Source organism: Pyrgilauda ruficollis, unplaced genomic scaffold (assembly GCF_017590135.1).
Source record: "Pyrgilauda ruficollis isolate IOZ18807 unplaced genomic scaffold, ASM1759013v1 scaffold12, whole genome shotgun sequence".
NCBI classification, from domain to species: domain Eukaryota; kingdom Metazoa; phylum Chordata; class Aves; order Passeriformes; family Passeridae; genus Pyrgilauda; species Pyrgilauda ruficollis.
This window is the reverse complement of record NW_024510321.1, coordinates 613,741-639,830: the sequence shown is the minus strand read 5'-3', so window position 1 is coordinate 639,830 and position 26,090 is coordinate 613,741. Positions and strand designations below refer to the sequence as shown.

At 41.4% G+C, this 26,090-nt stretch overlaps 1 protein-coding gene and 1 long non-coding RNA gene across 10 annotated transcripts in view; one reads left to right on the top strand and one right to left on the bottom strand.

Annotated features, from left to right (window-relative positions):
• Positions 1 to 22,914, top strand: part of NKTR (natural killer cell triggering receptor) — a 28,265-nt gene extending 5,351 nt beyond the window's left edge. Inside the window, exons 2-13 of one of the 9 annotated variants that reach the window (XM_041486176.1) lie at positions 3,010 to 3,039; positions 3,846 to 3,991; positions 5,710 to 5,905; positions 6,480 to 6,632; positions 7,664 to 7,751; positions 9,143 to 9,288; positions 10,256 to 12,569; positions 15,958 to 16,580; positions 17,189 to 17,284; positions 17,413 to 17,472; positions 18,730 to 18,828; positions 20,528 to 22,914. In XM_041486176.1, the coding sequence (XP_041342110.1) occupies positions 3,010 to 3,039; positions 3,846 to 3,991; positions 5,710 to 5,905; positions 6,480 to 6,632; positions 7,664 to 7,751; positions 9,143 to 9,288; positions 10,256 to 12,569; positions 15,958 to 16,580; positions 17,189 to 17,284; positions 17,413 to 17,472; positions 18,730 to 18,828; positions 20,528 to 20,606 (4,030 nt within the window). In that variant the 3' untranslated portion in view covers positions 20,607 to 22,914. Of the gene's footprint in view, positions 1 to 2,871; positions 3,040 to 3,845; positions 3,992 to 5,709; positions 5,933 to 6,479; positions 6,633 to 7,663; positions 7,752 to 9,142; positions 9,289 to 10,255; positions 13,193 to 13,801; positions 13,898 to 14,025; positions 14,086 to 15,344; positions 15,896 to 15,957; positions 16,581 to 17,188; positions 17,285 to 17,412; positions 17,473 to 18,729; positions 18,829 to 20,527 lie in introns of those variants that run through there. The other 8 variants (XM_041486165.1, XM_041486153.1, XM_041486156.1 and 5 more) reach the window with 8 other exon arrangements.
• LOC121363669 lies at positions 7,753 to 24,689 on the bottom strand. Its single transcript, XR_005956765.1, has 4 exons — positions 24,579 to 24,689; positions 24,102 to 24,310; positions 19,892 to 20,038; positions 7,753 to 8,254 (listed from the first exon to the last, which is right to left on the bottom strand). It is a non-coding gene; the product is annotated as an uncharacterized LOC121363669 (long non-coding RNA).
• Positions 24,690 to 26,090: the final 1,401 nt, after the last annotated feature.

Sequence of the window (26,090 nt, the reverse complement as noted above, 5' to 3'; positions counted from 1 at the left end):
TGGGCTTGTTTGCACCTGCAATGTGGTTTTTGTTCTAAAATTCTGAACAGGAGCAATCAATGCACTGATTTTAGAGAAAACACTGATTTTTCTTACTTGTAGAAAAGCTTCATAGTAGGAGGAGGATGTTAGCTGAATGTGAACTCCTGGCTGTACACGTTTCCTCTGTGAATCCAAACGTTTGTGTGCCAGCCTGGGGAGTTCCTGCTTAGGAATGGATTCAGCAGAACTTTTGAACCCCTGTGGAGCTGCAGGCATGTGAATAAACCCACAGAAATTGGTTATTCATCTGCTTCAAGTTGGGCATTTTTTGCTGGATTGAGACTCAGAGGGGAGTGGGGGCATTCTCTTTCTAACTGTTTGTTTTTGCAGTAGCTTTGCAAGCAGGTTTTGTCTCGAGTTTTCTTTTTGTTTTTAAGGAGAACTTTAGTTTTCAAAGTGTATTCGAAAGAAAATTTAGAGCCCTCTTTTAGGCATCCTTTTTCTGCATACAACTTGATTAATAATAATTTTAAACTTGTATTTAATAAAACATAGACTCAGTTTTGTCTGAAAATGTATTACAATTTATTTCTGCCATTTTTGTGTAAAATTTACAGAAACAGTGTTACATCGTGCGCTCCAAAGGTAATGTCTCGTTCCTCTAAGGCTGTGTCCTTCCCTTTTCTTTCTGTTTTTCTCTTTCTTGTTTTTCTGATCATATTGTTATGTGCATTGAACCCTTTCTTAGGCCTGAGGTTCTTTGAGGGGGGTGGGTGAGAACGTGCTTTTATCAAAAAGATGATTTTCTCTTCAGCAGTATCTTAAACCAATTTAAACTTGAGTGAAGAAAGGTATTTGTCCTTCTGTAAATAACCTGCACAACAGTGTCTATTAAAAGGCAGATTTTGAATGGTGTAAATGATGAGAGCTCTATATAGAAGTGTTCTAATAAAGTATTATTTTGGGGGGATGAACTCATCATGACTTTAAGTTTCCATAATGCCAAGAAAGGAGGTAGGTTTGCTCCTGGTTAAGTTCTGAAGCCAAAGCAAATATTCAAAGATTGCTGCAGAAAACCTTGGAATGCTTTTTTAAAGTGTACCTTTGCAGAATAAATGTCAGATTACAGCCCTGACACTGAGGTGAGAACTTTCAAAAGCACCACAAGGATTTAGAGCTCTGTTTTCCATGGGAAGTTGTTCAGTCACCCAAGTCCTTGTGGTGCATCTGAAAGGTTTCCCTGTGGGACAGAGCTTCTCCTGCAGTTCTCTCTTGGTGAACAAGGACAGAAACCCTGTCCATTTTACCTCTCAAACTGCCAGGGGAGTGGGGCAGCCTCTCCAACCACCCTTTCCTCTGCTCAGTAAGCACCAGTCCAAAGGCACCTCCTGCTTAGGTAATTTGCTTAATTAGTCTCCAATGCTGCTGCAGCATGGCAGGAGCACCTGCAGGCTCCTCAGCCCTGGTTTTGAGCCTATTGCTTTTCCAGCTAATTCTAAACCCTCAGTCTTCACTACTATTGGTTTCATTGAAGTAACCCACTTCTATTTTTTTTCACCCCTTTAAATCAGCTTCATAATTAAAGCCACTTAAACTGTTTACTTAGCAGCAGGTTGTTAATGCAGTTAACTCTTGCTTCAAGAGCTTCAAAAGCCATAAGGGTTTTTCTTTTTGTAGCAATACGCTGTGGTAGCAAGGAAAAATCAAAGAACACCCACTGCTATTGAGAAATTTAATGTTGTGTTAATAGCATTTCTTTCCCTGTGTTAACCCAAAGAAGCTCTCTGTATTATTCAGTATTAAGGAAGTGGGTGGGCTGGTTGACATTTGGAGCTTAAAAAAAAAAAAATCAAGAGTGTAAACACTCCTGATTCACAGTTCCACCTTTTGGGATGTGTTCAGCACTGCAGGGTTTTGTGACCCAACAGTTCAAAACTCGAGGGAAGAGAAGTGTTTAAGAAGTAATATTTTATTCTAGCAGTAAAAAACTGACTTCTTCATACCAAATCTGTGTTATTGTAAATCTAGAAAAATCACCTGTGATTATTTATTTTGAGAGAGGGGAATTCACTGGAAGAAGGCTTTAAAAAAGCACAATAGTGCTTGGGAGGAGAGAGAGAAAGAATGCTTTCAGAAGTGATTTCTATTTTATTTCTCCCCCAATATTTGAGCAGGCTCTGATGTTCTTTACTCAATATTCCTGCATAGCAGGATCCCCTGTGCAGCAGGAATTCAGGCTCACTTGGAGAAGTAACTTCAGTTTGCTTTTGGAAAAGGATTCACAGCATTAGAATCCAAAAGATTTGTACAAAAGGCAGTTGCATTTTCCATTCAGGCTCAGTGTGAGAAGCTGAAAAATAGGGAGGAAATCTGCATTTATCAGTGAAGTGTAGGTGGCACAGAATGTCTGCTGTTGATTTTGGGAAGCCTGTGAGTTTTTGAGCTGAAGTGTTTGATGATTTAAGACAGAAATATTGCTTTGTATTCTGAGTCAGGAGGCCAAGCAGGTAAATGGGGAGTGAGAAAGAAGTGGTGGGAGGTGAGGGGAAGCAGAGAATCTCTCACATATCATAACTCTTCTTTTTAAAATAAGCTGTCTTTAAAGTGACCTTGCAATCTAAGAAGCTAACAAGCTCAGAAACATTTAAATCCCATTGGTCACCTAATATTTATCACCCAATTGTATCTTCTCTGTGATTAAAAATCATAAAGTTACATTAAATGTGTATTTAAAGACGCTTGGAAATTGTTTACTGCATGCATGAAATGATACTTGGTACAGCTTTCAGTATGCACACTTAGCTAAACTTCAAACAAACACCATGTAAAAGTTTAAGAAAGCCTGTATGTATAATCTGTAATTTTAATTTGTTAATTCCATGTATTTAACTGTGTTTTTTCACTATTTTTGTCTTACCTTCACCTCTCTTTTTTTTTTTTTTCTGTGTCATTCTCCTCTTTTACTTCATCTGAATCCCTGATTTTATTTTATTTTACCATCTTCCCATCTTGCTGTTTGTCCAACAGAACAACAAAACCTGCTCCTCATCTCGATGGGTAAGAATCCTTTCCAATTTCTCAAATGATTGCTGAAATTTGAGGGTTATATTGAAAGTAGACAACAATGGGGAAACAAATCCTTAACTCTGTGGAAATTATACAATGGGATGAGATGGAAAACAATAGTTTCAGTTCTATAAAAATTTCAAGTTGCAACTTATTTCCTAAAGCAGGACAAAAACTTGAATTGCCTTAAATCCTAGGATTATTTCTTTAAAACTGCTTGCTGCCTTCAGCCCATAAATCTGGGAGCTGAATTGCCAAATTTAATATATTTGAGCAGTCATCTCTTTTGGGGCTTGTTTTTAATCCCTAAAATTTATGGGGCAAATGGAAGACAGAAAGAGAAATGTGGTACCATAGAACAAAACCAAGGATTCCTTTATTTTAACTGTCCCTGCAATGCCAGGGGGGAATTGTATCCTGGGTTTGTAGAGATCTATAAATTCTGCTTCTCTGGGGAAGAGTTCTGTCATGTTTATAGATGGGCTCTTGATCTCTATTGCACAAAACTGCAAAAATAGAAGGGTGGGTTAGGAATTTTAATCTGTTTACTCTGCCCTTGTTGAGGAGATGAGACTGCTTCAGTTTGAGGGAAATACTTGATGTCAGAGTGGATCTTTGTTTCACATTGCATAAAATCTTAGCATTGTTGTCAATGCTAAACTTAAAACCATAAAAAAAACTTAATGCATTAAGAGCTCAATGTTTCTATCTCAGACTGACTTTTTAAATGTGAAATTAATTTGAAAATCATCACAGCGGTTCACATTTTGTGATTTGTAAATACTTCCTTTCTGCAGTGTGCACGTTGTCTTTGGACTGGTTATTTCTGGGTTTGAAGTCATAGAACAGATAGAAAATCTCAAAACTGATACTGCCAGCAGGCCCTACGCAGACGTGCGAGTCATTGACTGCGGGGTGCTGGTCACCAGGTCAGCTAAAGATGGTGAGTTCCCTGAATTCTTCTTTAATTCAGCATTCCCAAATTAGTGATGTTTATGTATGGAGAAATGAGTTTGTGGGGAATTCTCAAAGCCTGACAGAAGGCTCACACAGTGTGTGCATCTCTGTGCAAACCTTGAGATGAGAAATGCTGACTTGGAAATGCCATGGAATGGACAGACATTGCTGAGAGAGAAATGGAACCAGGAACAAGCTTCAAAGGATGGCCTTGCAAATAAAACTGGATACTTTGGAGAAATAGAACTAGGAAAGATGCATTGCAGTAGGATCCATGAGGGGTAATTTTAGATGATTTAAGGCATTTTCAGCATGGTGTGGCTAAAGCTGATAGACCAAGAAACTTTTATAATGTATTGTAATTAGGAAATAGTTGGCTTCTGATTGTGATGGTGTGAATTATAACATCTCTATCGTCTCACCCTTCTCATGAAACTGAAAATGGAATAAAAGTGTTTAAAACACCTCTCAGTTGCCCCAGCTCTGGGTCAGAAAAGGGAATAATCCAGCATCCCCCTCCCAGGAGCTGTTCCTGATCTCTCTTCTTGCTGTGCTCCAGAACCTGGTGAATGACAGAGTTCCTTTTGTTCTTCGTGGGTTTCAGGGTGGCTCGTCCATTCTTGAAGCAAATAGGGAAGAGCTCAAGGTCTGCTGGAGTTTAATCAATATAATTGTACCAGTGTGACCCTGGGAGCTCGGGGATTTCCCCCCGAGCAGGAGGGACTGGAATCACTTAGATTTGAAAAATAAGATAGGTGATGATGTATCAGAAGTCTAAACAGAAATGAGTGGGTCGCAAAGGGCTTTATCCAACACTCATGTTCTCAGAGAGTACAATTCCACCAACAGCTAAAAATCATTATGGTAGACATGTAGAATCTTAATTAATTCTTGCGAGCCTGTAAAACATAAATCTTGGTGTAGGAGAGGAAGGCACAGCAAAAAAAATATTTTCTGCTCTCAACATTTGTCCCCTGTTCATGTTAGAGGTTGACATGGGACATGGCAAACTCAAAAAGGAATGAAAAGTTATTTTTCTGTGTTAGAAAGAGGGAGACACAAATATGCTTTTCTTAAAGTTGAATTTTGTGCACTCTCAAAATGTTTATTTTAAGATTCTGTGAAGTCAATATATGCAATATATGTGGTCAAGTTTATTTTTCTTTTCATGAAGATTCATAGAGAATAAATGATCTTAAATGCATGTTTTGACAGTCTCTGTGAATTAGTGGAGTGTTGTAAGTTTGCATTTCTATATAATTTCTGATTTTCCTTAGGATAAGGTGGTAATTTATGTCCTTTAGAGAAAGTCAAGAGGAGCTCTAGTGTGAAAGTGTGAGGATGCACAAAACAGAAAATAATAAAGTTTTAAAAATAAAAAAATATACAACTGGGCCAGCAATGAATTTATTCTTAATCTTTGGTTTGCAACCTGTGCATTGTTTCTAAAAGTACCTAATTTTTTTACTATAAGTGGTCTTTGCTTATCTGCATATTCTGTCTTTGCTGGAAAATATGTGTATAATACCAACATGGATTTAGACTGGGCACAATCAGACGAATTTTTGATTCTTTGATATTGTGAAAAAGTTCACAGAGCTTTTCTAAAATGGCCCATTTGTATATACATCTATGAAATGGTGTGCTTTGTGCTTTTACATGCACACACGTGTGCACAGTGCCAATTGAAAATATCTGTTCAAGCTTTGGAGAAGAAGAAGAAAGTCTGCTCTGACTCAGAAGCCTCAGAGTCCTCTTCCAGTGCATCCAGCTCTTCAGAATCCTCATCTGAGAGTGAGGCTGAGAATGAAAGGAGCAGGAGGAAAAAGAGGAAAAGAAAAGCTAAAACCAAACAGTCCAGGAAACGAAGGAAGGAGGAGAGGAAGAAGGAGGAGCCAAGGTGCAAGCGAACCTCAAGCCAAAGACGGTGACTGTTCTCAAAAATCTAACAATTGCAGTAAAATCTGGGGAATTCTGCTTTGTTTTCATGAAGTGCTCAAGCAGTAAATATGAAAATGCTTTTAAGTTTGGGGTTTGGTGCATGATTTTATAAATAAACAAAAAACCCTGAAGTTGAGCTTGTTGAATTTTCCATTAAATGGAAGATCTTTGTAGATAAAAGCAAGAGTGATGTTGAAATTATTAAATCCCAGCACGTTAAACTATTCAGGGCTCAGCACATCTGTGCAAAAGTGAGACTTCAGGCAAATTGCAGAACTTTGTACATATATTTGATTATCTTTTAAAATATTTCACAACAAGTTGTAAATGAAAAGCAGAGTTACTTACTGTAAAGCAAGAACTGAACTTTCTCTCCAGTAATAATCGCCATCCTCCCTTTAGCCTAAAATGGGTTGTGGAACACATCTTGGTTGTTAAGCCAACTCTAAGTTTGATGCATCTTGTCCTGGAATCCAGTTGGACAAGGGATTTTCCCAGCTAACTGTGATTTCTCACCCTGCTCTTTCCCTTAGCAGCCTTTCTGACAAGAGCGATGTCGCAGACAAAGTCGACCTTAGCACCAAGCGGGACAAGCCCGTGGTACGTCCTGAAGAAATCCCCCCAGTGCCTGAAAATAGATTTTTGCTCAGAAGAGATGTGCCTGTTGTCAATGTAGAGCCTGAACCGTAAGGAACTCTGAGCTTTTTATTCTGACTTGCTGAAAACTGTGCATGAAATATTTCTGTTAACATTCTCTTCCTGGTGCTGCTCACTGCAGTGTCAGAATTGCTGCATGTGGTCATTTCATTGGCCTTTTTATAGTTTCTTTTCCTTGTGACCCGTGCCAGGGGTTTTTAGTGAGATCTCGAGATGATTTCATTGGTCTTTAAGGTGTTAAAATCAATTAAAAACAATTAATGACTAATTTCAGAAGTAATCATGCAATGCAAACCACAGGAAATACTTGATTGCAAGGGAAACTTGGGACTGGGAGGGGTGATTTTTTTTGTCTTTCTTAGACTGATGAAGAAACTTTGGTTCAGAATCAGTCCCCTGGAATTTCATGACTTTAGCAGTGTTTGAGAATAAGAGAAAATGCTCTTCTTTTGCTACAAAGGAAGTCACAAGTTCATGAGATGCTTTCAATGTGTTTTGTACCTCCACTGTCACATTTCATTGCTTTTGTAGCTGAGCTAATCCATTACAGTGAATTAGCTCTAAAATCAGTGTTGGATTTGTTTGGTGTTGGGATTTTTTATTTTCCCTTAATGGTACAGTCTCCTGTAAGTCTTTTCTTGGAACATCACTCAAGTTCCCAAAGATTTACTCACTACTTTTGGGGACATTACATAGGCTGAAAGAAGCAAAGCTTTAGAACCTGTGAACTATCCTGAACTGAGATCCTGAAACTCTTCTGCCCATGTTGTCTTCAGGATTTGTGCCCCAAACAGAAGTTAACCTCTTGTGACAGTGTTTTGCAAGTTCATTGTTAGCATTAATTTCTGTGTCAAGAGATCAGCCTGCACATTTGGTTGAGAACAAATACATGTTGATTTGCCTTTTGTTGCAGAACTCTCTTGCTTTGTTTCTTGAAAAAAACACTGAATTCTGTCTGAAAATGAATAAGATGATGAATATTTCTCATGTTTAACTTAAACTAATTGTAAGTTAATTGGTTTTTTTGCTGTGTAACTTCATACTTTATTAATTTATGTAGGAAGCTTCTTGATGCTGCGCCAGTTCTGACTGACCAGAAACCATCAGTCTCCAAATCTGGACGGAAAATTAAAGGAAGAGGCACAATAGTATGTGACAATTTTATTTATTTCTTTATTTCCTTTCACCCAGAGTAACATCTCCAACTTTGAGCTTTGAATTTCCCTGGAGGGCTTTGTGTGACACTTTATTTACATGTTGTAGGATCCAGTTTAGAAAGCATTGAAATCCTGTCAGGTAGTTGATTTTATAAAGCTTCTTTTCCATCCTTCCTGTTACTGTCTTTTAACTTAAAGATTGTTTGGAGAACAAAATGCCTAAATGGAATGTTTGGAAATACTTATGTAAATAAAGACTTGGGGGGAAAATAACTTAAAGCAGAGTGGAATTGGCTTCTGCTAGATATTGGCGTTTCTGTCCTTTTTTCCATCATTTTGGCACCTTCTCAGCAAAATTAAGAATGAAAAAAGAAGTCATTTAGGGCTGGCAGTTGGAGAAACACATTTTTCTTCCATCTCTTAGTCTTTATTAGCACAGTTTCCGTCCAGGTGTGATGTTTTTCAAAATACTGATTTGTAGGTTCCACGAGACTCTAGAATATAAAATGTGAGAATCAGGGAGGTCCATGACACCCTTCAATCTTTAAGGCCATTCTTCTGTAAAAGCTGTTTTTTATGTAGTTATTGCTTCAGCTGAAATAATAGGGAAGCTCAGGTTATATCAGGTTGATTTTGTTTTTTATATAAGAAAGATATTTTAAAGCCTTCTGTAATTACCTGGATAAATAAATGCATGCATCTTTGTGAGTTTATTCTGGGGGACAACACTGTTTTTACCCCATTTTATTGCTTTCATAAGTGGCTCAAAATAATTGAGTCAAATCCAGATGTGCTTTTATTGAGTCAAGGAGCATCTCTGTGATTCTGATTTCCTCACAGAATTTACCTAAGTGTGTATCCCACTGGGTAATGGAAAATAATGAGTTAGCAATAGCAGAGTTCTTCTTTCTCTGCTGCACAAGTAGCTCTTGTTGCCTACTTAAATGCTCTGCCTAAGCATAATTTTTCAAATGTGAAGCTTTATTGCTCTTTTTTATGAAAGAGTTTGGGGGTTTTTTGTGATTTTTTTTTTTGTTCAGTTTCTTATTTTTTTAATTGCTTTAAAGTGACTTAATTTGGATTCCCATTTCTGTAGAGTTGAACAGCAGTAACTTTTGAAATGGGGTTTGTCTTTGCTCCTGCAAACCGTGAATAGTCTGACTGAAGTGAAACATCTGTGCTTTAAAAACGAGGGTGGTTATCTGCAGTAATTGCGTTATTCCAAAAGGGAATCCGTGGCCTCTTCCTCGATTCTTCCTTTCACGTTTCCAAAAGCTGGGCGAGCTGCTGGCCTCTCTCAGGCTTTGCAGAATGCTCTATATAAAAGATGCAGTAGTTGTGTAAGAAAGCCTTGCTGCAGCTGTGTGTGTTTGCTGTCCCAGCGCTATCACACCCCGCCGCGGTCGCGCTCCTGCTCCGAGTCGGACGATGAGGAGAGCAGCGAGACCCCTCCCCACTGGAAGGAGGAGATGCAGAGGCTGCGGACGTACCGAGCACCCAGCGGGGAGAAGTGGAGCAAAGGAGACAAGTAAGAGCCTCAGCACAGCTCTGAGATGTCCTGGCCTTTGGCAAGCCCTCATTGGTTGTGTAGATGTAACCACGGCAGTACCAGGATGACAGGAAACGGCCTCATGTTGTGCCAGGGGAGGTTTAGATTGGATATTAGGAAATTATTTTTTTCACAGAAAACACTGGAGCAGGCTGCCCAGGGTAGTATGGAGCCACCATCTCTGGAAGTGCTCAGAAAACGTGGATGTGGTACCTGAGGACATGGTTTAGTGCTAACCAGGTGGTGGGACTTGGTGATATCTTTAAGATCTTTTCCAGCCTTAAGGATTCAGTGATCCTCTTTGAGGAGATGGATCCTTAAGGATTCCTTCTCCTCAAAGTGGAATACATGGTTTCTTTGGAGTAAAACAATCAAATTCACTAAGCCTCTATTATTTTAGTTGTATGTTCTTTCAGCAATTGCAAACTGTGTGATGGATGGAAGTCAGCTCTCCAGAATTCCTGATGGCTTGATACTAAATATGAGCTTCTATCAAATTACAGGACATAAATCTTAAAAGGAAAATTTAAAAATATTATATGTGACTAGTAGTGCATAATTGCAAACGTTTCAGGTTATTCTTTTTTATGTACTGAGATGTTTTAAAACTTGTATTTAAGTGTGGCTTAAGGAGCCTGTTTTGTGGAGGTCAAAGTCCTACAGACTGAGGTAATTAAAACTTTAAATCTCTTTACATGGGTCCTGAAATATGGGAAACTTGCTTGTGTTGGCTGATTTATTTCTTAGGGAGAAGTAGCTCTTGATAGTAGTGCAATTCTACGTCTTAAAATGAGTGTAAGGAACTCAAAGCAATTCTCACATTTTAAAAGTGTGTGCGCTAGGGTTTGTGTAATCTTATTTAAAGTTAAGTTTAAAAATACCTACTTTATCCAAAGGTTTTTAAAGATTTTGCACTTAGTCTGGGGTTTCTTTGTTTGTTTTCCAGGTTGAGTGACCCCTGTACCAGCAGGTGGGATGAGAGGAGTGCATCCCGGAGATCCAGGTCTTGGTCCCATAACGGTTATGCTGATCTGAGCACTGTGAGATACTCCAGCCATCACAAGAAGCACAGGAAAGAGAAGAAGAAGGTGAAGCATAAAAAGAAATCTAAAAAGCAGAAGCATTTCAAGAAGCACAAGCAAACAAAGAAAAAGAAAACATCAGCCTCATCAGATGTAGAATCCTCTCATTCCTTCCACAGGAGGACAAAACCATCTTGTGATCGTGAGAGGAAATCTCGTTCTTCCTCATTGTCTTCCAGGCGTTCATCCAGGAGAGACTGGTCTAAATCTGATAAGGAAGACCAGAGCTTGTCATCTTTATCCAGCAGAGGGTCTCGATCGTACTACAGGTCCAGATCCAGGTCTCGATCTAAATCAAGATCTTACTCCAGAAGAAGTTCTAGATCAAGATCAGCCTCTAAATCATCGCGATCTCGAAGTAGGTCGCGGTCAAGTTCTAACCCCAGGCAGCAAAAGACTGTTCCCAGTTCTCCACGAAATATTTCAGCACGGTTAAATGACACTAAGCTGACCAAGACTGCTGAGCCTGTCCGAGCAGTGATACTGCCCAGTGACAAGGTTATCGTGCCACCAGTTGTCCCAGAAAGCCTCCCTGTCATACCCTTAAGTGACAGTCCCCCACCTTCAAGGTGGAAACCTGGGCAGAAACCTTGGAAGCCATCGTATGAGCGAATTCAGGAGATGAAAGCTAAAACAACCCACTTAATTCCCACCCAAACTAATTACAATTTAGTGGTCGTTAAGGAGCCCAACACTTCTTCCTCGTACCGCAAGCAGGAGAGGAGCTCCGAGAGCGATCGGAGCGGTTATTCCAAAGGCCGCAGCGACAGGAGCTCGGAGAGCTGGCCGAGGTCCAGGAGCAGGTCCTCTCGAAGCCGCTCCTACTCAAGATCTTACTCAAGGTCTAGGAGCCCATCGAGCTCGAGGACAAAATCTCCTTCCTCTGGCAGGTCACCGTCCCCGAGTAAATACCGCAGTGACAGGTCGGGGTACAGCGAGTCCACGTCCGACTATTCCCTCAGCGAGGAGGACAGGCACAGGAACAAAAGGAAACCCACATCCAGCGATCCCAAAGCTCGGGGCCTCAAACTGAGGCAGGAAACGAGCTCAGATAGCACTTTGCCTTACAAGCATCCAAAGGACTACGATGAGTCTTCCCAAGGGTTGAAGGAGAGTGACAGTTTGTCATCCTCAGACTTATCCTCCGACAGCGAGCGCTCTGCCAAAGCCAAAGCGGTCCAAGAAAAAGAAGGCCGCTTTCTGTTAGAAGGGGATGCTGAGAAACAGGATAAAAATAGCTTAAGTTCTGAGAGAGGGGAGGAGAAAGCCAAGGGTGAGCGGGATTCTGATCACTCCAAAAAGAAAGCTGCTAAGGAGAAATGCTCAGAGCAGCCCAGAGGTGGTGCAAAAACAAAACGCAAATCCTACTCAGGTAGCAAATGGGACTCGGAGTCAAACTCTGAAAGAGGAGAGGCAAAGCATAATAGAGGGGATTCCAGACCCTCCTCTGGGAAAGAAGAAGGAGAGGCCACCTCAGGGTCTGACACAGAGCTTAGTGTTACCAAAAGGATAAAAAAACAATCCAATTCCTCAGAGGGCTTTTTGGGTTCTGACTGCGTGTGGAAGACAAGCAAACACTTGTCAACTTCTGAATCTGAGAGTTCTTGTTCCAGCTCAGCAGACACTCGAGGCAAGTTGAAAAAACACAAACATGGGTTGAAAAAGACTCCTAAAAAATCACATTCCAAAAAAGCAAAAGAAAAATCGAAAGGCAAAAAGGACAAAAAACACAAAGTCCAGAAAAGAAAAGAAATGTTTCATTGGCAGCCCCCCCTTGAGTTCGGGGAAGAAGAGGATGATGAGATAAATGAAAAGCCAGTTACCAAGGATGATAAAAAAGAAAAGCAGCTTAGCAGGGACATAAAGGATAAAAAACAAGTTTATGAAAAGGATGAAATAGTCACAGATAAAATGGGAAATGGTGAAAAGTCGTGTGTGAATGAAAACCTTTTAGATAAAAACACCTCATGTGGGGCCTCGCCAGATCGCAGCAACCTTAATAAAGAGCCCATTGAAACAAGCACTTCAACTGGTATTTTAAACTCAGGAATAAACGTGGCTGCTTGCAAGAGTGAGATTAAACAAGCTGAAGAAAATAACCAGAATGGGCTGGAAGATGTTATTCAGACAGATGACAACATGGAGATTTGTACTCCGGATCGTAACTCGCCAGGGAAGGTGGATGTGGATGTTTTGTCTCCTGTCATTCTCACTGCTAAACCTTTAAGTGCTGCTGTAAAAAAAGAGTTACAGGTTGAGACACCTGAGCAAGATGCTGTCAAACTGGGAAACAGCATAAGAGACTTTATTAATATTAAAGAAGAAAAAGAAACTGGAAGGCAAGAAAATAACTCTGCTCCTGTGTCTGGTGCTAAAGACTGTAGTTTAAAAAGTGAAATTTCTGAAAATGCATCAAGCAATATGATAGACAATAAATGGAAGCCTTTGCAAGGTGTTGGTAACTTAAAACCAACAACAATTAGTACAACCACAGAGGTTAAAAATGTAGCATCGGCACCGGAGCCTAAACCAGCAGGTTTAAGAATTGAAATCAAAGCAAAAAATAAAGTAAGGCCTGGGTCTCTCTTTGATGAAGTGAGGAAAACAGCCCGGCTAAATCGTCGGCCAAGGAACCAAGAAAGTTCCAGTGAGGAGGAATCTCCAAGCAGAGATGACAACAGCCCTTCCAGGAGTCTCAGCAGGTCACGAAGTAAATCTGAGTCTAAATCCAGACACAGAACGAGGTCCATATCCTACAGTCACTCGAGAAGCCGATCCCGAAGTTCTACCTATTCATACAGGTGAGAAGCGTGTGCTGCTCCCACAGCCAGCCCTGGTAAATTGTATGTTCTTATGTTTTCAAAGAATGCTTTTCAGGTTGTGTTTTTTGTTTTTTTAACAGCCCTCTGTTACAGAACCACAGAGTGGTTTGGGTTGGGAGGGACCTTAAAGCCCATCCAGTTCCAACCCCCCTGCCATGGGCAGGGACACCTTCCACTATCCCAGGGTGCTCCAAGTCCCATCCAGCGTGATTTTGGACACTTCAAGGAATCCAGGGACAGCCACAGCTTCTCTGGGCAACCTGTGTCAGTGTGAAGTGACCTCCTTCTCCTGTCCCTTCATCCCTTGTCTCAAGTCCATCTCCAGCTCTTCTGGAGCCCCTTTAGGCCCTGTAAGGGGCTCTGAGGTCTCCCTGGTGTCTTCCCTTCTCTAGTGAGCATTCCCAGCTCTCCCAGCCTGGCTCCAGAGCAGAGGAGCTCCAGCCCTTGGATTAACTCAGTGGCCATATCACCTAGCAAGTATGCAATAAATATTTAGCTAGCAAGCTAAAGATTTATAACTTCTTCTGGTTCCCATTTTCTGCTGCTCTTTTCCTCAGCTGTGTTCTCTCTTGGTGTCCTTGGTTGTAGGTCCAGGAGCTACTCGAGGAGCCGGAGCCGGGGCTGGTACAGCCGAGATCGCTCCAGGAGCCGGAGTAGCTCCTACCACAGTTACAAGAGCCACAGGTGAGTTCACCCAGCTGGAAACAATGCCAAATGTGTTCTCCTCCTCTTGTTCCCTCTCTCCCCCTGCCCTCTTCAGCACTTTTGGTTTCTGTTGACTAAAAACCCCTCTGTGGTTTTGATTTTGTCAGTCGGAGCTACAGCAGGAGCCGATCCAGGAGCAGTTCCTATGGTCACCACAGTCGATCCAGGTATGGACTTGATGCCTTGTGAAGGCTGATTTAGAACAGAGACTAGATGGAGCTAAAGAATAAAGTAGGGATTTATTCAAAGGCCTCAACAGATCCACCTTGGGCAGCACAACCCAAAATGGTCCCAAAATGCATGGGTCTCTCCCTGGGATCAGCTCTGCTCCATGTGCACATTGCAGTTCAGTGTCCAATTCCAGCTCAGCCCCTGCACTCCCATCCTGCTTGTTTTTCTCTCTCCAGCCCACGGGGTTTGTGCTCCTGGGCTGAGATTTGGATCATTTGTCCTTGGTGCCCAGCTGGAGCAGGAATTGTTTTGTCTCCCTGCTCTGTGCACAGAGCTCACCATGCCCTGATGTGAAGCTCAGAACTGCACACAAAAGCAGCACAGAACCTGAAAATATAAAAGCTAAAACCTGAGGCATCAGATTGTCCTTTTATACAACCTCTGCAAGAAATGTGCTGCCCATCAAATCATCTTAGTATAAGTCTACTTTTATTTACATTTCTTTAAAACAGACTTTATAATTACTGTCTATGATATATTATATATTGTATATACTATCTATTTTATTGTACATACTGTAATACAAATGCATATCTAAATACATATTTATTTATAGAAATGCTTTTTAGGATTACTTTTCTCTCATAGAATCCCAGAATGGTTTGGGTCAGGCAGGACCTTAAAGATGATCCAGCCCCTGGCCATGGGCAGGGGCACCCTCCTCTAGACCAGGGTGCTCCAAGCCCCATCCAGCCTGGCCTTGGACACTTCCAGGGACCAGTAGTACTTAAAACTATTATTACAATATCATGATGGCAACTTGAATCAAAGCAGAATGAACACAAGACGCTTTCAAAAGCTGAAAATAACCGAACCATCCTGGCATTACAGTTGTAGGCAATGCTAAAAGTAGTAGTGAACACATTTGCTTTTGTTTTTTTAAATAATATTGAGTTATAAATGGAATCGCTTGGCTTGCTTTCAGAAGTATCAGCAAACAAGAATTTTACTAGGAAAAATAAAAGGGACAGCACAAAGCTTTATAAATGCTTTGTATGTCCTTCCTGATAAAATTTGAGATCTTACTGTTGAAGATTGTTGTTGTGTTGAAACCTTTGTAAAGTGTAGAATTCTTCGCCGCATCCTTGACAATAATTTCTATACATCCCCTCATATCTCTATAGAAATGTCATTTAAAACAGCATTTTAGACCAGAAATCATGAATTCAGTACTATTTTTTTCCCCCCTTTAAAGCAGGTCCTACACCTATGACAGTTACTACAGCAGGAGTCGGAGCAGGAGCAAGAGGAGCGACAGCTACCGGAGATCTCGGAGCTACGACCGGAGATCCAGGTGGGTCTGACCCTGCTTGGGTGCACAAGGATTTGCTGAACACAAACAGAGGATGTTTAACAAGGCCAGGGTGCTGCTTTTTCCCCATAAGAATAAGAAATACACTCAGCAAAAGTAATAATTCAAACCAAATTCTAATTAAAATCAGAGCGTGAGAGAAGAAGTCGGAAGTTAAGACATTCCAAATAGGAGGATGGAGAGGCAGCCAGGATAAGGAAAGGTTGATTTCCATTTCATTGTGTCCATGAATTCAAAATAAGCACCTTTTCCCATGGAAAAGATGAAGTTCCCATCCCTGGAAGTGTTAAGAACTTGTGGAAATGGCATTGAGGACACGGTTTAATAGTGAAGACAGTGGGGCTGGGTTTGCTTGGTGACCTCAAAGGTCTTTGCCAACCTTAATGATCCTATTATTTGATTAATTATATTTTTTTAACAATATCAAGTGTTTCTTAAAACCCACATAGCTCTCAAGATTTAATTCAAGTGCTCTGTTAGTAACTCGCCAGGGAAGGTGGATGTGGATGTTTTGTCTCCTGTCATTCTCACTGCTAAACCTTTAAGTGCTGCTGTAAAAAAAGAGTTACAGGTTGAGACACCTGAGCAAGATGCTGTCAAACTGGGAAACAGCATAAGAGACTTTATTAATATTAAAGAAGAAAAAGAAACTGGAAGGCAAGAAAATAACTCTGCCCCTGTGTCTGGTGCTAAAGACTGTAGTTTAAAAAGTGAAATTTCTGAAAATGCATCAAGCAATATGATAGACAATAAATGGAAGCCTTTGCAAGGTGTTGGTAACTTAAAACCAACACCAATTAGTACAACCACAGAGGTTAAAAATGTAGCATCGGCACCGGAGCCTAAACCAGCAGGTTTAAGAATTGAAATCAAAGCAAAAAATAAAGTAAGGCCTGGGTCTCTCTTTGATGAAGTGAGGAAAACAGCCCGGCTAAATCGTCGGCCAAGGAACCAAGAAAGTTCCAGTGAGGAGGAATCTCCAAGCAGAGATGACAACAGCCCTTCCAGGAGTCTCAGCAGGTCACGAAGTAAATCTGAGTCTAAATCCAGACACAGAACGAGGTCCATATCCTACAGTCACTCGAGAAGCCGATCCCGAAGTTCTACCTATTCATACAGGTGAGAAGCGTGTGCTGCTCCCACAGCCAGCCCTGGTAAATTGTATGTTCTTATGTTTTCAAAGAATGCGTTTCAGGCTGTGTTTTTTGTTTTTTAACGGCCCTCTGTTACAGAACCACAGAGTGGTTTGGGTTGGGAGGGACCTTAAAGCCCATCCAGTTCCAACCCCCCTGCCATGGGCAGGGACACCTTCCACTATCCCAGGGTGCTCCAAGTCCCATCCAGCGTGATTTTGGACACTTCAAGGAATCCAGGGACAGCCACAGCTTCTCTGGGCAACCTGTGTCAGTGTGAAGTGACCTCCTTCTCCTGTCCCTTCATCCCTTGTCTCAAGTCCATCTCCAGCTCTTCTGGAGCCCCTTTAGGCCCTGTAAGGGGCTCTGAGGTCTCCCTGGTGTCTTCCCTTCTCTAGTGAGCATTCCCAGCTCTCCCAGCCTGGCTCCAGAGCAGAGGAGCTCCAGCCCTTGGATTAACTCAGTGGCCATATCACCTAGCAAGTATGCAATAAATATTTAGCTAGCAAGCTAAAGATTTATAACTTCTTCTGGTTCCCATTTTCTGCTGCTCTTTTCCTCAGCTGTGTTCTCTCTTGGTGTCCTTGGTTGTAGGTCCAGGAGCTACTCGAGGAGCCGGAGCCGGGGCTGGTACAGCCGAGATCGCTCCAGGAGCCGGAGTAGCTCCTACCACAGTTACAAGAGCCACAGGTGAGTTCACCCAGCTGGAAACAATGCCAAATGTGTTCTCCTCCTCTTGTTCCCTCTCTCCCCCTGCCCTCTTCAGCACTTTTGGTTTCTGTTGACTAAAAACCCCTCTGTGGTTTTGATTTTGTCAGTCGGAGCTACAGCAGGAGCCGATCCAGGAGCAGTTCCTATGGTCACCACAGTCGATCCAGGTATGGACTTGATGCCTTGTGAAGGCTGATTTAGAACAGAGACTAGATGGAGCTAAAGAATAAAGTAGGGATTTATTCAAAGGCCTCAACAGATCCACCTTGGGCAGCACAACCCAAAATGGTCCCAAAATGCATGGGTCTCTCCCTGGGATCAGCTCTGCTCCATGTGCACATTGCAGTTCAGTGTCCAATTCCAGCTCAGCCCCTGCACTCCCATCCTGCTTGTTTTTCTCTCTCCAGCCCACGGGGTTTGTGCTCCTGGGCTGAGATTTGGATCATTTGTCCTTGGTGCCCAGCTGGAGCAGGAATTGTTTTGTCTCCCTGCTCTGTGCACAGAGCTCACCATGCCCTGATGTGAAGCTCAGAACTGCACACAAAAGCAGCACAGAACCTGAAAATATAAAAGCTAAAACCTGAGGCATCAGATTGTCCTTTTATACAACCTCTGCAAGAAATGTGCTGCCCATCAAATCATCTTAGTATAAGTCTACTTTTATTTACATTTCTTTAAAACAGACTTTATAATTACTGTCTGATATATTATATATTGTATAAACTACCTATTTTATTGTACATACTGTAATACAAATGCATATCTAAATACATATTTATTTATAGAAATGCTTTTTAGGATTACTTTTCTCTCATAGAATCCCAGAATGGTTTGGGTCAGGCAGGACCTTAAAGATGATCCAGCCCCTGGCCATGGGCAGGGGCACCCTCCTCTAGACCAGGGTGCTCCAAGCCCCATCCAGCCTGGCCTTGGACACTTCCAGGGACCAGTAGTACTTAAAACTATTATTACAATATCATGATGGCAACTTGAATCAAAGCAGAATGAACACAAGACGCTTTCAAAAGCTGAAAATAACCAAACCATCCTGGCATTACAGTTGTAGGTAATGCTAAAAGTAGTAGTGAACACATTTGCTTTTGTTTTTTTAAATAATATTGAGTTATAAATGGAATCGCTTGGCTTGCTTTCAGAAGTATCAGCAAACAAGAATTTTACTAGGAAAAATAAAAGGGACAGCACAAAGCTTTATAAATGCTTTGTATGTCCTTCCTGATAAAATTTGAGATCTTACTGTTGAAGATTGTTGTTGTGTTGAAACCTTTGTAAAGTGTAGAATTCTTCGCCGCATCCTTGACAATAATTTCTATACATCCTCTCATATCTCTATAGAAATGTCATTTAAAACAGCATTTTAGACCAGAAATCATGAATTCAGTATTATTTTTTTCCCCTCTTTAAAGCAGGTCCTACACCTATGACAGTTACTACAGCAGGAGCCGGAGCAGGAGCAAGAGGAGCGACAGCTACCGGAGATCTCGGAGCTACGACCGGAGATCCAGGTGGGTCTGACCCTGCTTGGGTGCACAAGGATTTGCTGAACACAAACAGAGGATGTTTAACAAGGCCAGGGTGCTGCTTTTTCCCCATAAGAATAAGAAATACACTGAGCAAAAGTAATAATTCAAACCAAATTCTAATTAAAATCAGAGCGTGAGAGAAGAAGTCGGAAGTTAAGACATTCCAAATAGGAGGATGGAGAGGCAGCCAGGATAAGGAAAGGTTGATTTCCATTTCATTGTGTCCATGAATTCAAAATAAGCACCTTTTCCCATGGAAAAGATGAAGTTCCCATCCCTGGAAGTGTTAAGAACTTGTGGAAATGGCATTGAGGACACGGTTTAATAGTGAAGACAGTGGGGCTGGGTTTGCTTGGTGACCTCAAAGGTCTTTGCCAACCTTAATGATCCTATTATTTGATTAATTATATTTTTTTAACAATATCAAGTGTTTCTTAAAACCCACATAGCTCTCAAGATTTAATTCAAGTGCTCTGTTATGGATTAAAAGCTGCCTGGTATGCAAAGAATTCCACTGTATGGTAAATTCTTTTTGGTTATGCTGCAGAGGTGGATCTAAAACAATCTGGAAGGGAAACTAAAAGTTTTGCTGCAATCCAAATTTAATTTTTAAATTCGTAGAATGTATTTTGAAAGAATATTGTTACCTGCAAATCTGCTGAGTTTAGAATAAAATTTATTCTCCTCAGTCCAGAGGATTTATATATGTGTAAGTGAGCACATTTCACAGAGATCAGATATATGGAGAGTTGTAGATACATTTAATATCACTGATGATTTGTTTTATACCTTTTAATATGCCTCCTATTAGTAATAAATCAGGTTTCTAAGACTACTGTACATTTTCATCCTCTCCTCATATGAATTTTTTCACAGCTTTATACCAACTCTTAATGGACTTTGCTCTCACCCATTTGCACAAGACAACATTTATCTTGTGTTGGAGGGAAGATTAACGAGATCTAATGAAGAATGTGGAAATTAACTTAAAAACCATTGCTTTGTTATGTTGAGGAGCTTCAGTGTAGGATTAGGAAATGCTCACCTTTCACTTAGAAAGCTTCCCTTACAGGCAGGAGGCTGGAAAATCTCTGAAAGCTTGTTCTGTGTAATTTGAACGTGTCCTGTGGCTTGTCTGAAACCATCTGGGCTCTGTGTTGACATTTGGCCAGGTGCTGAGCTTGGAATTTGTCTGGAGGAGCCAAAACATTTTAAATACAATTTCCACACTGCAGACACACAAACACACCTCTGTTGTGGTTATGGGGCCTAAGTTTTAAGACCCTCCTTCAAACAAGAAAATGAAATATATAAATCAAGGATTTGTGAAATTATCCTAGTTGAGAAATGCTTGCAGTGTAAAATTCCACTTATTAGAATATGCTTCTCACTCAGCTCAATTAGCTTTTATAAAAACATTAATTTTGGATGTTTTTTAGCTGTAACAGAGAGAGCAAGAAGTTACAGTTTGACTTGAGTTACACCAAGTTTTCATCATATCAATTTCATGATTATTTCCATTTTGAGTAACCTTGAATGAATCCTCCACTTACAAGAAATACAATCCTGTAAAAGACTAGTGTGTTTTCCTATCTGTAACAATTCTTCGACATGATGAAATTTTACATTTGAAGCTCAAACTGCAGCTTTGGGGCATTTAAATCTTTTTTTCTCCTTGCAGATCCTACGGCTCTGACAGCGACAGCGATCGAAGCTACTCCAACAACAGGAGCCCCAGTGAGAGCAGCAGATACAGCTGAGAACGTTCCTTTGAGGATGGAAACTCTGTTCCAGAATTTTTTCAGTGTTATATTCAAAAAAACTCTTCTGACAGTGTCACAAGTGAAGGCTGTTTGCTGAATTAGCTGAAACCTTCCCATTTGACAGTGAACTCAACTCTGCTTACAGAGAGAAGGACTGAGCTCGACAGCTGATGTTATTTTTTATTTTTTTTATGTCAAATGCAACTTTTACAAAATAATAATAAAAAAAACCCAGTTTGGTTTCCTTGAATCAGCTTTTCCAAGCCATGTATTACACTTAGGTGAATTGCTGCTGCCACTTTTTGGGTGCAGCAGTCAGGACTGTCTTCAAGTCTGTTTATAAACACCTTAGGAAAGATGTGCTAGCAACTATTAAACTGTGAAGTCAATTTCTTAAAAAGGCTGCCATTTCTAGTTGATAAAAATGCTTTTTTTATTGCTGAAAGCTGTTTCCATTCTGTCTTGATTGTTGATTATTGCATTCTGTAGAGGATATAGGTGAGGAAAACAAAGCCTGCCACTCTGTCTTAATCCCTCCTGAACTGTGGTGTTCTGGAATTCTGCTGGAAAAGATGAGCTGATGCCCAGTGGGAATTGTCAAACTGACAAGCAGTGAGCAAAAGTGTGATGAATGAGTTTTGGAGCTTAATACCCAACTTGTCTAAACTTTTTATGTTGAAAAGAGGAATTTTGTGATAAACAGCAATGTCCTTCAGAGACTAAAAATGTGTTTCCAAACACTTCCTGACTTTTTTAGTTCCTATTACAGTGCTTGCATTCTTCAATACATTTTGAGTGTTGTAAACCATGAGTGTATCCAAACCATGAGTTTGTCCAAAGCACTCTTTCAAACACTGACATGATGATAATTTTTTGAGAAAACCAGCCATAAAGGTTCCTCTATAAAAGCTCTGTATCCCATTCACCATAGGGAATATCAGATACTGACATTGCAGATATTGAACCATATCTTGTTAAAGCAGGACTTGAAAAATACTGGGATGCCTCATAAAAAGCATGAACAATACCTTCAAAGTAAAGTTTAGTACCAAAAATTACTCTTAAGTTACAGGCAAATGGCTTGCAAAAAAAAAAAAAAAATAGAGTCAAGCTGAAGATCATTGAGTAATTCTTGCAATATTCTGATCCAGTTGATTTAAAATAATCTGTAAAGTTTTTTTGGGGGATTTAGAAAGTTATGTACTGAGAACCAGTTTTTTTAACGGCATAATGTCACCTGAAAATTGGGGTCTGTGGTGACAAAGCCAACGTGGTTTGATTAGAGCTAACGAGCACTGCTGTACCATAAAAGTTTCCTTACTGACTTTCTGTAATATCTGGAGATGCTTTCATTTGCTCATTTTCAAATACTGGAAATTAGTTTTCTTAATCTCATCAGGACCCAGTCGCTTTGACAATTAAAAGCGGTAATTTCTCGCTGAGGCATCAATTCCTTCTCTCTTTGATTGAATTAAGCTCCCCAAAATTTGATGATTTTTTTTTTGGTACACTTATGAAAAGCAAGTTCAAAGGGAGATGGTGACAATTCCCTCCATTTCTGTCCAGCCACATCAATTGGCCATGGAGGTTTTTCACTTTTCTAGAAGTACCCAAAACTCTGCTCTTACCCCTTTCCTACACTTAAGAGTTTAGTGACAAAATGTGTGCACACAACCTGTCCACCTTTTGGTAAACTTCTGATGCTTTTTAGCATTAAATACATTTAATACCCAAGTCAGGATACGTTTACAAACATGTTTCTAACAGCTGCAGCCATCTGAGAGTCCTCAACAAATATTTCAGTGATATTTGTTGTAGTTTCATCATTTTCAGTACAACTGTAGCTTGTTTTTTTCCCTTACTAAGAAAATAGAACTAGAGGGTTCATGGTGTCACAAAATATACAAATATAACCATTACCATTCAATACCTATTAGTGAAAATATTGCTCCAGGATCAGATTTTTATCATATTTTAGATCTGATTTGACTTTTTAAGGCCAGGAAAAGGTAATAGAAATATGGTCAAACAGTTAACTGTAGTTATCAAAAATTACTGCTCTGTCACTACAATCTTTCATATCTTTAGTCCAAGGTTTATAAAGAAATTCCATCAGGTAGACAATGGTTGGGGAGAAGTTGAGGGAAGGGTTGGGGGTATTTTTACTTAGTGAAGTCTGTTAAAATGTGTTTCAGATGGAAAATGTCCCCCTGAGCTGGTTTTCTAACGCTGCTCTATGTTTTTGCAATTTTGTTATTTCCAAAGTAGTTGCTGTTTGTAAAATAAACTTTTGTACATATCTGCATATGCTGTTTTCTCTGCATCTGGAAAAATTTGTGGTGCTGCTTGAAGGAAACGGGCAGGAAAATTAAAAATACACTTTCAGAGTCCACTTTTGTCCCTTGCAAGACTCAGACACAAATTTGCTTGTCCTTTTCTTGACCTACATAGGGGAACTATTCCTCAGCAGGACTCTGGGTTTACATAATAGTCATTGGAGGAACAAATATTTTGAAATTTCCAAGTGATTTGAGGTCTCACCATTTCCTCTAGATCTATAAAAGGTTCCTCTCCTTGGTGAAAAGAAACACTTAATGGATCTCCACGGAAATCTGGGAATGGGCTGAGCTAATCCACTCTGCTAAATCTCCTTTCCTAAATACACATTCCCAGCTGATTTCCTCAGCATATTGGGAATGTGCTGTTAGCCCAGGGCAGCACACGTGGTGGCTTGCAGGCTGATCCATTAGGCTTTCAGACCTTCTGTTCCCCAGAAACTGGATTTCAGTGGAAATACTGCCTTTGGCATGAGGTGAGGGGGATGAGGGGAGGTGATTCCTTGGTGTTTGCTGAGGATTTCAGTGTGATCTGGATAACCTGGCACTGCCTGACCTTGGAGGGGGAGTGGCACCACCACAGAGAAGATAAAAGTGTTGGACAAGCTCTTGTGTCTCAGGGCAGCATAAACCAGCTTGTCATGGAAGGACTTGGTTGGAAGGGACCTTGAAAGGGACATTAAAGCTCATCCAGTGCCACCCCTGCCATGGCAGGGACACCTTCCCCTGTCCCAGGCTGCTCCAAGCCCTGTCCAGCCTGGCTTTGGGCACTGCCAGGAATCCAGGGGCAGCCACAGATTCTCTGGGCACCCTGTGCCATTGCAGAGAAAACTGGGAATTTATTCCCATTGTCTCATCTAACCCAGTCCTCTTTCAGTTTGAAGCCATTTTGTGTCCCGTCCCTGCTCTCCTGGAGCCCCTTCAGGCCCTGGAAGGGCTCTGAGCTCTCCCTGGAGCCTTCTCATCTCCAGGTGAACATTCCCAGCTCTCCCAGCCTGGCTCCAGCCCTTGGAACATCCCCATGGCCTCCTCTGGACTCATTCCTGCAGCTCCAGGTCCCTCCTGTACAGTGACCCCAGAGCTGGACCCAGCACTGCAGGGTGGGGTGAAGGGGCAGGATCCCCTCCCCAGCAGGGTGTTACAAGTAGTCACCAACCTTTCTTTCATGTTTTTGATGCTTCCAGAGCTGTGTTCCCTGCAGGAGTCAATCCTGGGGATCCCAGGGCTGCTCTCAGGTGCTGCTGCTGCGGAGGTCACGCTGTCACCTTGAGCTGGCTGTGGAGGCAGGGCTGGAGCAGTGCTGGGTAAAAATAGAGTGGTGACACCCAGGCATGGACTGCTCAGGATCGAAACAGGTCTGAAATCCTGCAGTGAAGTGCAATTAGTGCTCAATTAGGAGTGATTTCATCAAAAAGAAGAAGAAAAAAAAAAAAAAGGTTCTAAGCAAGGTTTGGTGTGCAGGTCTGGGTTTGTTTTGGGAATGGGTTATCCACAGGATATTGAGGAGTGGCTCTGTCTCCAGTTGCAGGTGAGTGCCTTGTCTCAAATAAGACAACATTAAATGAACCATCTGCCTCTCCAACAACTACTTATAAATCACAGATGTACAAAGCCACAGCATAAACACACTTACCCTGCACTGTCTCTGTGCCAGGAAGATTCCCTTCCCACTCCATCACTTCCAAACAAGGGCTATTTGTCCTTGAACTCGAGGGGAAGGAGCATTCCCTGTGCTCTTCCCGAGGATCCCTGGGTCTGTGGCAGAGGATTAAATTTCTGTTCTGGCTTTGTGTGGCTCCTGATGATCCCACTCAGAGCAGAGCACCGTGTTTGGATGACCTTGGGCTGCACCCTGGAATCCCATCTGCTGTCAATCCCAAATGGAACATGGCCTGGGATTTAAATCAGGAGGAGATCAAGCTCTGTGTGCCCCACCCCTGCTTCACATCCTTGTAAATCATTATTTTTTAGGTGGTGCAGAAACAGAAATGATTTTCCACCTGGTACATTAAAACTGCTTACAAATCATCTGAACAATTAAAGGGACCCAGGCCTGAATTTTATCACATCCATGTAATCCCTGGGAAGTGGATGGGATTGCATGAGTGAAATCAGAGGGCCTGTGGCAGGTTTGGGGAGGGTTTTTAATGAAGGTAATAAATTTGTGTGTGGTGGATGCACAAAGAAGGGATTTGCATTAATTTGGGATTAACTGATATTTCTGCTGTGTATCTGTCTGTGGCATTGTGTGTTTTTACAAGTTTTACTGTTGTTTCTATTACAAAAGATAGCTACACTCTCTTAGAGAAATTGTTTGATCCTTTGTACCCCCATTTCATCCCCTCAGAATTGTTTCCCCCTAAATTGTTTACTCCCTACTTTTCCCACCACTTGTCTGTCTGTCACGATGACAGTCCCCCTGTCCCCCCCTCACGTCCTTAATGGCCATGTCAATCCCAGCTGCACTGCCCACCTTCCCTGTCAGTCACTATAACCACCCCTACCTTCTCTGAGAAAGTTCTGTGTTAATTGTCCCCTCTTTAGCAGATTATTTGTCTCTGGGGCTTCTTCCCTCCTCTGTGTGGTCCCTACTGGTTCTGTCAGGTCCTCTACTCCTCCCCTTGCTTTCCCCTTTTGGTTGCTTTGTGTTTCCACCCCTTACACCCACTCCCTTTATGAGAGCCTTTTCCAGGGCACTGGGATTTAAAAAAAAAAAAAAAGCCCAAGAGAGAGCAAGGATGTCAAGGACTCGATGTTCCCATCTGTGGGAAGCAGGGATGGTGAGTGGGAGCCCTTGCAGAGACTTGGAGGTGCATTTTGGTTTCTCTGTGCCACCAAAGCCACTGAAAATCATCTGGGACAATTCTCTGCTCCTGAGAGCTCACAGGTTGCTGTGAAGATGCGATTGCCTTCTGGGCTTGGCAGGGTTGGTTATTGCAGAAGCGAGAGCTGCCTAAGGAAAATGTGGTCAGCAGTAGAGAATCTGGGAATATGAGCTCACATCATCTCAAACCCAGGCTGCCTGCTCGTGTCTCTGGTGTGATTTTTGATTTCAGGAATGTAGCAATACACCTCTCTTCTATTAAACCAGGAGGGAAAACAAAGAAAAAAAAATCTGTTTTATCAAAACTGCTCTCTGTAACAA